The following is a 13,194-nucleotide window of genomic DNA, read 5'->3' as shown; positions in this document are numbered from 1 at the left end:
TCACGAACTCGCCGAGTACTAAGCCGCTTGGACGCTTCAGCGAACCTTGATTCTTGGCCAAGCCTATTTCTTTGTTCAATAGAGATTCCCTGCGTTCTTATACCCGCCTTGTCATTCGTTCCAATTCGCCACTCGCTGGCCGTCAGCCTATCTACCAAGTTTTGTACAGTCGTTAGAATACACGATAACCAATGGTCCAGTAGCAGCTTGCTACCATCAGTTTCTCCCAAACGTCTACTCTGTGTGACGCCTACTTAGAAAACCCAACATCAAAAGCATAATGTTGAGAAGCACTGCGTCCTGGGCGTTCTTAGCAGCGGCCGTACGCCCAGCTGTCTCTCAGTTTCATAATTGGCAAGATGGCCAAATTAGCTCTGGAATATGTACATGGGAGCAACCAAGAGGTAAGCATGTCGACTTTTTGGTGCGTGGAGGTCATCTCTAATATCATATTAGCCATCATGCTCCGCGATATGGTTTACCTTGATGGCGGCGATATTTCATGGTGGGCTAAAATGAATGATGAAAAAATATCAACTGCCCCTGGCTTAGGTATGCCTTAACATTGTATGTTTACCTTGCAATAGCTGACCGTGCAAGGCAACAATGCGGGAATTATCCTCAATTTCAACATGAGCACGCCTTTTAACGCAACTACCAATTTGACCGCCGTCCTTCTTCACGATCCAGCCATGTCTAAGGCTCGCGGGGGCTCGGGAAACAGTAATAGCGCTGCTCCTAACTTTATTGACGGTGCCCTTCTTGGTAACGACGATGAATTCTTCCTTTATGGAGGCGATCTCTTCCAGACCATTGAGAAGGACGATTCTCCTGCGAAGGACGAAATCCTGGGATATGAGGCCTATCAGTATGGACCAGATAAGCCGACATGGAATCCAGGATTTGTTGACCCCAAGCTGGACGAGAACGTTACTCGATATGTCGCCTATGGAGGAGCCGTGAACGTGCCATCCGAAGACCTCGCGTTTTATTTCTCCGGCTTGCGATCCCCGACGAAAGGAGAGTTCTTCACAAACAACCCAGACAAGAAAGCAACCAATATCTCTGATACGCTTATCACGTTGAATCTGGAAGAGCAAAAGTATGAGACCTGGACCAATAAGACACTGAAGGGTGTCAAGGGACGTGCCAATGCGGAAGTCGTCTGGGTTCCTGTTGGCAAGAAAGGTATTCTTGTTGTCCTCGGGGGTGTTATTTATCCTCAGTGGGCGGGACGAAGTCAAAAATCGGCGAACGAGGAAGAAAGCGTAAGCAACATCAAACGTGGTATCTTGTACATTTTCACGCTGACATCAACTTTGCGATAACAGAAGAAGCAGAGCCCCAAGTTCATGCAGACCATTGATGTTTACGATATTGACAAGGACAAGTGGTATCAGCAAGAAACTAAGGACGGCCCTGGGGCACGAACACGGGGATGCGCTGTCGTGGCTACAGCTTCGGACCGTTCAAGCTTCAATATCTTCTACTACGGTGGATTCGACGGAATCAATGTGAAAGACTCATTCAGCGATGATGTCTGGGTACTCTCGCTACCGTCTTTCGCCTGGATCAAGATCAACGAGGGTAAACCGATTCATGCTCGCGCAGGACACAAATGCTTTATGCCATATCCTGACCAGATGCTGGTCTTTGGTGGCTACACACCACTCGCAGGAACCCAAATCACATGTCTCGATAAAGGTCCAGTGGTGAACTTCAATGTTACTAGTGGCGAATGGCTGGACAGTTACGACCCTGATGAATACGGCGACTATGGCGTCCACAAAAAAATTCAATCAGAGGTTGGTGGCGATGCTGCAGGCGGTGCGACAGTGACCGCTCCTGCGGGTGGTTGGACTACTTCTGCTCTCAAAGATATCTTTGACACAAAGTACGACACGAAGAAGATCAAAGAATACTGGCCATACAACAAGGCATCCTCCACAGGAAGACCTAGGCTTGACAACCCAAGCGATGGTGACAAGGATCAAGACGGCGGCGGCAGTTCCGGTCTTCCAAAGTGGGTTGCGCCAGTCCTGGGTGTTGTTCTTGGCCTTATGCTTGTCACCGGTATCTTGGTCGTTTTCTGTCTTTGGCGCCGTCGCAAGATTTTCAAGAACAGCAACAGTGACTACGGGACTGAAGATCCGGGATCACGAATCCGATCATGGATCCGAGGCCAGCATAACGAAAAGGCTCCCACGGTCACCACTGACGAAACCCCTGTGAGCCCAGGCACCGAGATGGCCTCGACCACACAGGTCGTCGGGTTATCACCCTCCCCTGTGGGCACTCCTGCCAATATTCCTTCACCTGCTGAGGTGGCTGACACTCAGATTCATGAAATGGCTGGTAAGTTATGAGTATCGTCCCAGCCCGGCTGAATGTGATGCTAACAATTTCAGATACCTCACGACCAACTGAGCTCCATGACACAGGACTCTCGCCGATCGATATCATACAGAAGTACTCTCATTTCGCCTCTGACAACAAAACCAATTCCATGTCCAACCCCTCCAGCAACTCGTACTCTGTCGGAGAGCACGCAAGTACCGTTTCGAGGTCAACAGAGCCACATATGTCTCAGCCCGACTCTCCTACGGCCGGACATGGTGGCCACACTCGCATGACGTCTGATGTATCTGGTGTGACTGAAAACAGTGGTAGACCGCCTCGGATAGCGTCTGATGTGTCTGGTGTTTCAGAAGGCGATGCATCTGCTCTCCGACATATCACCAGCCCTATAAGCCCTAGAACCGACGATGGCAATATGCCTTCGCCGCCATTCTCTAGTATGACAGAGGATATCCTTCCTTCTCCCCCCGCAGACCTCACTCCCTCATCACCTCATCTCAATACAGCAGTGTCTCCTGTTCCCGTGTCTCCTCCTAGTGCAAACGAGGCGCCTGGCCGGGACTATCTTACGGCCAAGGCCTCATCAAGCCCGATCAGAAAGAGCATGTTTAAGGAGAGTGAGGAAGACATGGGACAAACGAAGTAGGTGGATTTATGTTAGGTGGCGGCTACTTCCTGAATGGCGTTTATGGTAATTTTGGGGTTTATATCATGCTGTAACATAGGGTACATATCAAGACTCGGTGGTAGGACATTCTTTGACAAGCACAGCATACCAGGGTGGTGATACTCTGAGTTAGGTCGACTACGGAACAACACTCGTTTTTTACAAAGCATTCATGTCTATCTATATACGTTATTTTTGAGTACATATATTCATAATTTCCAACATTGCCAATCCTTTCCTCGGATCTGGCTTTTCTGATAAAACTCATAATTTCTTTCCCAATTCCATTTTCCACTTGCATCATCCAATATTTATCCGGTACATAGCATCGTAGTATCAACATCTTTGAAAAATGGTTTAAACCTCAACGAGCTGATCGTCTTCATCTTCGACTTCCTCCACCTGACCATTGGCAACTTCAGGCTTACCCTCAATAGCCTTGAGTCCATTATCCTTGACCTCATCTTCTCCTTCACCCTCTTCGTCTCGTGCCAAGACCTGAACCAGTCGCTCACAGGCCTCTTGGACACCCTCGTCGTTGACTCGCTGATGTGTCTCTCGGATGACAGGGTAAACCTTGACACGGCGCATAAGGTCACGTCCCTCCCTTGACGTCGTTAGCAGAGTGAGTGTCTCTACGTGTGTCTGTATGTTTTGGTGGTCCGAATCTCGCTTCTTGTCGGGTGGTAGGAGCTGGAGATCAGGCAGCATATCCATGGTCTCATCGACATCGTATTCCTCGTTACCCATAATAGGGAGTAGGATGTAGGGAAGGATGTCAATCTCGTCCTCGGACAAGAAAGATGGATGGGACTTGACCTCGAAGGCAACGTTCTTGATAGTGCTGGCAACACCCTTGCGTCGGATATCGGACTTGTGCTCGGTAAAGACCTTGAGCTTTGTGAGAGGGATGACCTTGTCATACGCCTGCTCCTGAAGGAAATGCTTTCGGATATCGTCGTGCTTGGAAAGATCAGCAAAAACGTAGGCTAGGTAGTCAAAGTCTGCGTTCTTGTTGTATGTGCCATCTTGTCCCTTGACAAACAGATCCAGGAGCTGGTTGAGGACAATCTCATCTGAGCCCAGCTCCTTGGGGGGTTCTTGCTTTCTCTTGAGGAAATCCTTCAGACCGTCCCACTTGGAAAGGTTGGCAGCAAGCATGGCTAGCAAGTTGGCATTTGGTTCCTCGGGGTTCTAGATATTGCATTAGTGACTTGTTCTCGTAGATTCAGAGTACCACACATACCACAATGAGGTCAAAGACGATCCCTAGGAACTTTTCATCTGATGCTAGAAATTTGAGGACCTCTTCGTCACCCGATAGGTTGACAAGCATTGTGAGAGCATGTTCAGCGATTTTCTAGCGATTTTATTAACTTGATGCACGATTTTATGTCCTCTTACAGCAAAGCTTACTGGATGGTCGCGAACTAAGAAACTGAGATGCTTGACAGGCTGAAGCTTGTCATTCTTGAAAATGCTGGGCTCTGACAATGAGTATGGAACCAGGTTCTCAGCAGCAAGCAGACGAATCTGAGCATTGGGATTGGCGATGAAGCCCACGAGCTACAGGTCATTTAAGTCAGCTCAACTCAGTATATACATCATATAGATTCACATACCTCTTCTAGTTCAGTCGGCATTTTGTTTTTGTCTTGGGTATCGTGAATAAGTGTTGTTGGAGTGATTTTTTAAAGTTGGTAATGATTTTGGAGGGGCATGACAGTAGTGGGGGTCGAGGCCTGAAGTCATCGCTGCTTCAGTAGACTGGGCGTCATTTTTAGTGGCTGACTTGTGAATTTTCAGCGCGGACCCACAGACTGAAGAAGTTTCCAAGGGTCTCTTTTTGTGTCATCATGGTGGCGGGGCAAAATGCAGCGGCTGCTTGTCATAATTTTCTGTAGGCCGATCTTGGGGGGTTTTATATGGTCACGAGATATGACTGACATTATGATGTTTTTATGTGAAAAGAGTTCTTGATCGGATTTTACTGTTGTTGTTTTTTAAATTATATAAATAAACGTTACTTGTGTAGTTCTCATCCTTGACAATTTGGTGATGGAGGATTAAGACCAATAAAGGTAAGAGTTTGAGCAGCCCGGGCATATGGATAGTACACATTACACGTAGTACTCGTTGAATACTGCCGAAGAGCATAACAAATATCTCCGGACATTGTCTTGTTAATAAACATACACATATAAGGACTGTTCCATCATGATTCACATAAAATTATACAGCCGATTTGTAGTCAAATGGAGACTGAGCTTACCCTGCAGCTATAATGAACAATTGACCAGATTTGCAAAGTTTGAAGAATTGTTTCGCAAATAGAATATGGGGTAAGTAATCTATATACGAACCATACAATTCTTTCAGTTGATCTATTATCAATCTTCTTGTGATGACTGAACCATAGCAATTGGATATTTCTTGGTCGCCCCGAAAGCGGTGAGCCACCTTTGTGAGCCGAGAGCATGCGCTAGGCGAGTTTAAGCAAGAGGGGTCTTTATCGATAAGGCAAATTTTTTGAAATTCTACCTAACAGCAACTCCAAGGCCACCCACATTGTGATATCTCCAAGTTTAATACGCCCAAAATGCCCAAAGCCACTACCCCTACTGCCATGCGGCAGACACGACGACATAACCCTCTCGAGGATGACATCACAGCTACTGGTATCCTCAAGAACAAGCCTTCCAAGAAGAGATCAAAAGGCAACGATGATGAGGCGGAAAACTTTGTTGACGACCGCGCCTCTCGAACAATCTTGCGCATAGGTCGCGAGTTGGCTGAGGAGGAGAATGCTGGCAAGCCTGTCGCTGCTAAGCCCACTATCGACAACTTCGGTTACGATTCGCGATTTGGCGACGAGGCTGAGGATGAGAACAAGGTCTACGACGACGACGAGGCTTGGGGCGAGGATGACGAGGTTGTTGAAGAGATTGAGGTTGATCCCAATGACCTTGACATGTACCGAAAGTTCATGCCCGACGAGGAGGATGACGATTTGCTCAAGCACGGTTGGGATCTCAAGCCCACCGGAGAGGAGCAAGGCGACAGCGTCAACCTTGCAGATCTGATTCTGGAGAAGATTGCTGCCCACGAGGCGGCGCAGGAGCGACGTGAGAACAACCTGGGACCCCCCGACGAGGAAGAGTTTGAGCTGCCCGAAAAGGTTGTCGATGTATACACCAAGTAAGCTCAATCACCATTTGCTGGGAATTAACAGAAGCTAACAATTATAGGGTTGGCCAAATCCTTGCGCGATACAAGTCCGGTCCCTTGCCAAAGCCTGCGAAAATCATGCCAACAGTGCCGAACTGGGAGGCTCTCGTTAACATCACCCAACCCGAGAGCTGGTCAACTAACGCCTGTTATCAAATGACAAGAATCTTCATTTCAAGCAAGCCTCAAGTGGCTCAGCGATTTATGGAGATGGTCATCCTAGACCGTGTCCGTGAGGAGATCTACGAAACCAAGAAGCTCAATGTTCACTTGTTCAACTCGCTCAAGAAGGCTCTTTACAAGCCTGCTGCTTTCTTCAAGGGATTCCTGTTCCCCCTCGTTGGCAGCGGAACATGCACACTCCGAGAGGCTCATATTATTTCTGCTGCCTTGGTCCGAGTCTCTATTCCCGTTCTTCACTCTGCCGCTGCTCTGAAGGGACTCTGCGATATCGCTGCTCAGGAGGCATCGCACGGTACCGAGGGTGGAGGTGCCACCAACATCTTCATCAAGGCCCTTCTCGAGAAGAAATACGCGCTCCCCTTCCAGGTTATCGATGCCCTGGTCTTCCACTTCCTGCGATTCCGAAGTGTCGATCCTGCTTCAGTCAAGGCCGGTGACAACATGTCTGGTATCAACGAGGGAGATGCCAAGACTAAGTTGCCTGTTATCTGGCACCAGTGTTTGCTTGCATTTGCCCAGCGTTACAAGGGTGATGTCACAGAAGATCAGCGTGAGGCCCTACTTGATCTTCTCCTGACACATGGCCACTCTGCTATTGGACCTGAGGTGAGGAGAGAGCTGTTGGCCGGACGAGGCCGTGGTGTACCCATCGAGCAAACAGGCCCGGCGCTGGATGGTGATGATACCATGCTCATCGACTAATGGAGTTGATGAATGGAGTTTCTAATGAATGGGTTGAGAATATGGCGTAAGGCGTATAAAAATGTTTAAAGCTGGTTCGATGTCAAGTTGAGTTAGATCTGAGTCTGTTGGAGACTAGAAGCCTTCCTCGATACCAATTTTATAAAGATTTCTCGGCAGTTTACTTTCAATGATTGTTATATGCATACAAGTAAACGCTTTGCTTTGTTTGAGTATTAGTTTAAAGCTTCCTGTATTGTTATAGTGTATTCGTGGTTCTTAGGTGTCGGTGATGTTAAGGGTCGGAATGAAGGAAGGAGCAGCGGGAGAGGTCACGGCGTCTCCTCGAAACAACAATCACTCGTCAAAAGCTCACTGTTCTCTCGTCTCCGCTGCATTTACATACCTATAACCACCTACCTACCTCCCTTTACCTACCTAAGAATCGAAATTGGATACATTCCTATAAATCATCCTACGCTTCTTCTTTATCTCAATCGCCTGCTTCCAACTTCTTTGCACATGCCTGGTTGTTTACCTAAATTCGTTGCGAACACACGATACCGCCCTCAAGTCGAGCTTTCTCGACTTAGGGATAACATCATGCAAGGAGCACACTCTTCAACGTTGGCATGCCGATATCATCTCGTTCTGATTCAGTCTAGAGAATCTTTATCATGAACGAACCAAAGTATTTGCGACCCATGCCAACGGTTGTAGGCTGTTCTGACACCACTCTAGCTACTTCAATGTTCCATTGGGGCCACAAATGTCCCCCTCTCTAGCTCCCCCGTCGCTTTTTATGTCCGGACCGAAATATGATAATACTATGAGACACCAGCCGAGTCTACCTTCGATGCCAGAGAATGTATTTTCGTCTCCGCTGCCTTCAGGGGGCACTACACCTCGGCCTATAAATCGGCAATCTGTTGAGTCCTCGGGGTTTGGGGTTGACCCCCCACGACCTCCTCGTGATAGGTTCGAGTAGGTCTGGTTCCCACAGGGTTACTGGGCAGAGCGCCAGCTTATGGCTCAACGAAAGAGCAATTCAAGCAGGAGTTTTTTCAGATGGCGGAATCACTCGACGACAAAGTCTGCCAGTGAATCTGACGTACGAGACCTGTCGCTTGGATCTCCTTTGGCATCGCTGTCGGCCCCCCCTAACTTCCATGGCTTTGAGCCGCCGCAGCAAAGACCACCTTCTAGTCCCTTTGTATCCGAGTCGGCACATGTATTCTCACTACAGCATCCCAGTACCAACCTCTTCTCAGATAATACTCAAGACTTCAGCTCGGTCTCCCAAAGCGTGGACAGGGATAGTACGGACTCGATCTCACCGATGCATAATTGGGTGCCATCACGAAAAACAGACACTCCGCCTTCTACGCCACGTAGCTCCGGTAGTCTCTACGGAAAGGCAAAGAAAAGTATCGGGTCCAAGCTGAAATTCAGAATCCGCAAAGAGGTTAGTTGGGTTTAATACAGACAAAGAGCGAAACTGACTCTTCCAGGCAACGCCATACTCAGCAATGCCCGAGCACGAACACCAGTGTTCAACGGTGGGTGATACTAGGAACTACACCACTATGCATCAAATCACCAAAACAGGGTCCTATTTCAAGGATGATGTATCGAGAATCAAACTCCGCCGAAGGTTCTTTGGCCGACCACCATGGGGTCGCAAGGAGTCAGGGGATTCTTACAGCAGCGTGACTAGCTCTGTGAGAGAGATACTCAAAGGTGAGACTCCTCCTCCATCTCTAGGCTCAAGCTCTGCATCTTGTATGTTCCCTGTAACGCCTATGCCTGGATATGAAAGAGTGTATGCTGATACTGAGACAGTACGAGTCAACTGTGTTGATAGTCCATATCCAGGAGGGGTACGTTCTAACCATTGCCTAGAAACTAGGAGCTACTAACTTTTCTCTTGCTTCAGGAAGCAAGACGCATCAAAACACCTCCACTGACTGACGGTGCTGTGAATTGTCGGCCACGTTCGTTCTTTACAGAGACAATCACTTCCACAGACCTAGACGAAGTGGATATACATGGCTCCTCTTCAAGGAGGCACTCTCTACAAATAGTGTGCCACAAGAGTTATAGTCCTGATTCCGCCGAGTGGCGGGAAAAGATCCCCAAACAACCCGTTCGAAGAAGCCCCCACGAGGGCCCGGCCCCTTTTGAATTTCAACTCCCGGAACATCTGCCAAGCAGTCCAATGTGTCCGGCGAACGAGAAACATGTCGGCGGCGGAAAGGGTGTCTGCGTTTACCATGGGCGCAGAAAAGGAGCGTCAAAAATGAAGGGTTGATTTGTTTCGCGTCACGCTTAGTGGGAACAACCCAAGAAGACGGACCATGTCTGGAATACGAATAGGCTACAGGTTATAAACAAGATGATGGTTCGTCTCATGCCCCAGCCTGTCTGCCTGTCTGTATCTGCTCAAGGTTGTGAGTCTCGACAACGCCATCTGATTTTAACAAACAGTAGCCGCGTAATTGGTTTAGTGGTAAAATTCTCCGTTGCCATCAGCAAGGTTCGGGGAGCCCTGGGTTCGATTCCCAGATTACGCATCCATAAACGCCTTCAGGCGCGATTTATTTTGCTTGTTGTGTGTATTTTTTGTTGTATCGCGTTCCTGGATGGTGCGAAGATGCTGGTGATGGTGGTGGGTGGTGGCCTCCATCCGTGTGAAGATGCCCAACCACTGGGAACGAGGTATAAAACTAATATCAGTTTATGCCGTTTAGACTAGGCTCTTAGGTTACTTATTATCATTCTTCTCTAAAGTTTATTAGATCTAGCTTTATTAACGTGCCTAACTACTGTGTATATACACACCTGGTTGGTGGTTACTGATGAAGAAGTTGTGGTTGTCGTCTCCCATGTTCCGATACAAGTCACTACATGAAGCTCTAACTACTGGACTAATCATTATGCTGCCTATCTAATTATCTTCAATTGTGTTTTCTGATAGCTGAAATACAAGGTTTTACAGGTTTTTATAGTGGCATCTTTCTTTTGGTTGGGCTTTCTGCAACTGGAGTATTTCAGAAAGAAATGACCCACTGAATTCTCTCTCGATCGTCTGCTAATGAAAGTTGGGCACACTAATTGAACTATTCACCTTCACAATTCCATGTACTTGATGCATAGTGAACGAGTGAACAAGAACTCAATCTGGCATTTTTCAAATTCGAAATAATCATTATCAAGGTGCTCAGTTGAATCTGAGGCTTACCTGGGCACGCAGTCATGGCGCCAACCTCAAATATCCACGCTCGATCGCATAGTCTGCTTCTCTTACAAAAGCTCCTCAACCTGCGCGATGGTGCAAGTCCTCTTACCCTCTTGATCGACAATCTCGAACAGCCTGCGCGACCAATTCTCCGCGAGTTTGTATCACGAGCAAAAGTACGTCTGTCCCTCCAGTGAAGACAATCAGTGTGACTAACTCCAGTATCCAGATCGCAAAGACACAAGTCATCTTCTTGTCGATAGTGACGCTTAAGAAACCACAAGATGCAGACGTTTTCATAAAGGCTATGGGGAGAGATCTTCAGGGTGTGCGAAAGGACTTGCTAAATCATTACCCTGCGTTCAACCCTTTGGTAGACAAGGGCAAGCCCACTCAAAGTAAGTGGAGGAGTCATCAACCAGGCGCATTTTGCTAACTATCATGAGGGGCTGTTGTGATCATAGACTCACTCAACGCTCTGGCTTCCGCGGCTCCACAGTCTCTGGCAAGCTTCCTGTCAAGCATCATCACACCCGCTGTCTCTATCGTCGCCACATATCATGACGACGTGCCCATTGTTCTACCACGATCCTTCAGCGAGTACGAGCCTCATCCTTTGACAGTCTTGTGTCATTTGGCCACAGCTATTCTCAGACTATCGAGTTTGTATCAAGAGATTCAACGTCAAAAGGCACGGAATCGAAGCATCCAGGAGCCTGAATGGGGTCTGAACGAAGATCGCGAGGGACTGCTCGTCGGCCTCGGAGAGAAGGGCAAGGACCGAAATGAAGACAGCACTGGAGTTGTAATCTTTATGGAATTGCGACGACGAAGCGGAAGAACTGTATCTGAAAAGTTTATCCTCAGCCCCAAGGGTTCAGCAGCAGCAGCTTTGCCCGGCAAAGTGTGCTTGCTTGCAGACCATCCTATGTTTACGACACCAACGGATAGTGGTGAGACAGGCGATGGAGAGGAAGAGCCTGAGAGTACATTCAACCTTGGCTTGACGGAAAAGCAACGCAAGGATAGGGAGGGTATTGTGCTACCCTACTTTGATGCGCAAACAGACATTGGAGCAGGCGAGGGAGGGAGGATTCTTTATGAGATGGGCAGAGAGGATGACTTTGATGATGAAGAAGATGAGATATGATAAAAGTTATTTCGTTTTGAAGCAGAATTGATGTATTACGATTATTCTTTACCAGTATGAGCATATGAGAACAAATGGCAGCAGGCTTGGGCTGTCTTTCAACAACGGCCCTGACTTTAGATTGTACAAATTGCCAAAGTCTTACTAAGAGAGATCGCAGGAAGTATAAATTTAAGTTGATATTGTTTACTCACTGTATTTATTATAAACAACTGATCTCTTGAAATCTCAAGATATGTTACATATTCTGTGATGAGTCTCATACCGGTAGAGATCTGATTTTAATTCATGGTGACATCGATTCTAAACAGAAATTAAACTCAAAAGCATAAACAAAAAGCTCGTATGTTTTATATCACCAAAACATTGACATGTAAATAGTCAAACTATGCTATTTAGAAATACCATCTTGAGCCGGAATGCCAAGTTGATGTTGTTATCTTATCAGCATAACTCTCTAACATGTGCCCAGATCCACTGCGACCATCCACCAGAGTTACATACAGACACCAGAACGAACCAGAGAGTTAAGTTTCAACACAAAAAAAGTTATATTCTCAACTAAATTGGTCTTTATCACTGTCAAAACTAGGCTCCCATTCAATTATAAATTTCTCTGGGCGTGACTCAGTTTCGTGCCACTTCGACGTCATCCCTCTTAATCGCCTGCCTTCTTGACACGTAGTGGTAGCGGAAGGTCTTGAAAGACACCCAAACGAACCACATTGAGAACCAGCGCGACACTCCCCTATTCTTCTACCTTCACGACCAAACGCAAAAATGATCAGCTCCACGCAAATATCAAGGCTTGATGGTGAATATTGTATCTTTATCGTAGCGCAAGCATATATACTGACATTCTACAAGGCCTTATGCTCTGCGCCTCGGTCGACGATGAACAGGTATACCCTCATATCCTACAACCTCGACCAAAACTCGATACTCACAAATATTCTTCTACAGACCGAGTCTACCCTCGTAGAGACCAAGCAGAACGTGCGCCAAGTTCTCCGCAAACTCACCCGTAACTCCGAGTCCCAAGCCTCCATCGAGACGCCCAACCACACGCTGCACTACCTCATCGACTCGGACATCGTCTTCCTCGCCATCTGCGCTCCCTCGTACCCTCGGAAGCTCGCCTTTACCTACCTGGCCGATCTCGCCCGCGAGTTCACCACCAACTACCCAGCCTCCCAAGTGCACAACCCTGCTCTGCGACCGTACGCTTTTATGGAATTCGACACCTTTATCTCCAAGACGAAAACCACTTATGCCGACTCTCGTGCCACGGCCAACCTCGACAAGCTCAATGACGAGCTGCGCGATGTCACAAAGGTCATGACCAAGAACATTGAGGATTTGCTGTATCGTGGAGATAACCTGGAGCGCATGGGCGAGATCAGCTCGAGGCTGCGAGATGACAGCAAAAAGTACCGACGGGCTGCCGTGCGCATCAACTGGGAGCTTCTGCTTAAGCAGTATGGTCCCTTTGGCGCTCTTGGCTTCATCATCATCTTTTTCCTGTATTGGCGATTCTTTTAAGAAATGCAAGCGAGCTAGTTCTGTTTATACAAACCTAATATCTGTGTCTGTATGATACAACTGTCTTCATTCTCTTAGTTTTAAGGTTGTGCTAATCATATCAGGCGCATATTAAACGAGTTTCAGTAGGTTCCATATAAAGGGAGG

General features: G+C 47.5%; 6 protein-coding genes and 1 non-coding gene across 7 annotated transcripts; 6 read left to right on the top strand and 1 right to left on the bottom strand.

Annotated features, from left to right (window-relative positions):
- Nucleotides 1-280: 280 nt before the first annotated feature.
- FGSG_05231 (uncharacterized protein) lies at nucleotides 281-3,004 on the top strand (the record flags this gene model as incomplete). The annotated part of the gene is made up of 5 exons (XM_011325440.1): nucleotides 281-404; nucleotides 457-552; nucleotides 601-1,268; nucleotides 1,332-2,355; nucleotides 2,409-3,004. The coding sequence occupies 5 exons, from the start codon at nucleotides 281-283 to the stop codon at nucleotides 3,002-3,004; spliced, it is 2,508 nt and encodes an 835-aa protein (XP_011323742.1).
- A 378-nt stretch (nucleotides 3,005-3,382) lies between these two features.
- Nucleotides 3,383-4,668, bottom strand: FGSG_05230 (uncharacterized protein; the record flags this gene model as incomplete). Its single annotated transcript, XM_011325439.1, has 4 exons — nucleotides 3,383-4,219; nucleotides 4,272-4,385; nucleotides 4,442-4,591; nucleotides 4,648-4,668. 4 exons carry the CDS (start codon nucleotides 4,666-4,668, stop codon nucleotides 3,383-3,385), a joined length of 1,122 nt encoding a protein of 373 aa, XP_011323741.1.
- A 944-nt stretch (nucleotides 4,669-5,612) lies between these two features.
- On the top strand, nucleotides 5,613-7,301 carry FGSG_05229 (bys protein). The gene is made up of 2 exons (XM_011325438.1): nucleotides 5,613-6,223; nucleotides 6,274-7,301. Exons 1-2 carry the CDS (start codon nucleotides 5,625-5,627, stop codon nucleotides 7,136-7,138), a joined length of 1,464 nt encoding a protein of 487 aa, XP_011323740.1. The 5' UTR covers nucleotides 5,613-5,624; the 3' UTR covers nucleotides 7,139-7,301.
- A 493-nt stretch (nucleotides 7,302-7,794) lies between these two features.
- Nucleotides 7,795-9,428, top strand: FGSG_05228 (uncharacterized protein; the record flags this gene model as incomplete). Its single annotated transcript, XM_011325437.1, has 5 exons — nucleotides 7,795-7,833; nucleotides 8,121-8,582; nucleotides 8,629-8,899; nucleotides 8,960-8,997; nucleotides 9,054-9,428. 5 exons carry the CDS (start codon nucleotides 7,795-7,797, stop codon nucleotides 9,426-9,428), a joined length of 1,185 nt encoding a protein of 394 aa, XP_011323739.1.
- Nucleotides 9,429-9,609: 181 nt separating this feature from the next.
- Nucleotides 9,610-9,690, top strand: FGSG_20634. Its single transcript has one exon. It is a non-coding gene; the product is annotated as a tRNA-Gly (tRNA).
- Nucleotides 9,691-10,372: 682 nt separating this feature from the next.
- Nucleotides 10,373-11,505, top strand: FGSG_05227 (uncharacterized protein; the record flags this gene model as incomplete). Its single annotated transcript, XM_011325436.1, has 3 exons — nucleotides 10,373-10,531; nucleotides 10,585-10,753; nucleotides 10,820-11,505. The coding sequence occupies 3 exons, from the start codon at nucleotides 10,373-10,375 to the stop codon at nucleotides 11,503-11,505; spliced, it is 1,014 nt and encodes a 337-aa protein (XP_011323738.1).
- Nucleotides 11,506-12,022: 517 nt separating this feature from the next.
- On the top strand, nucleotides 12,023-13,166 carry FGSG_05226 (transporter SEC22). Its single transcript, XM_011325435.1, has 3 exons — nucleotides 12,023-12,319; nucleotides 12,373-12,407; nucleotides 12,469-13,166. Exons 1-3 carry the CDS (start codon nucleotides 12,286-12,288, stop codon nucleotides 13,045-13,047), a joined length of 648 nt encoding a protein of 215 aa, XP_011323737.1. The 5' UTR covers nucleotides 12,023-12,285; the 3' UTR covers nucleotides 13,048-13,166.
- Nucleotides 13,167-13,194: the final 28 nt, after the last annotated feature.

Source organism: Fusarium graminearum, chromosome 3 (assembly GCF_000240135.3).
Source record: "Fusarium graminearum PH-1 chromosome 3, whole genome shotgun sequence".
NCBI lineage: Eukaryota > Fungi > Ascomycota > Sordariomycetes > Hypocreales > Nectriaceae > Fusarium > Fusarium graminearum.
Note: the sequence above shows the minus strand (reverse complement) of the source record. Positions and strands in the feature narration are given on the sequence as shown.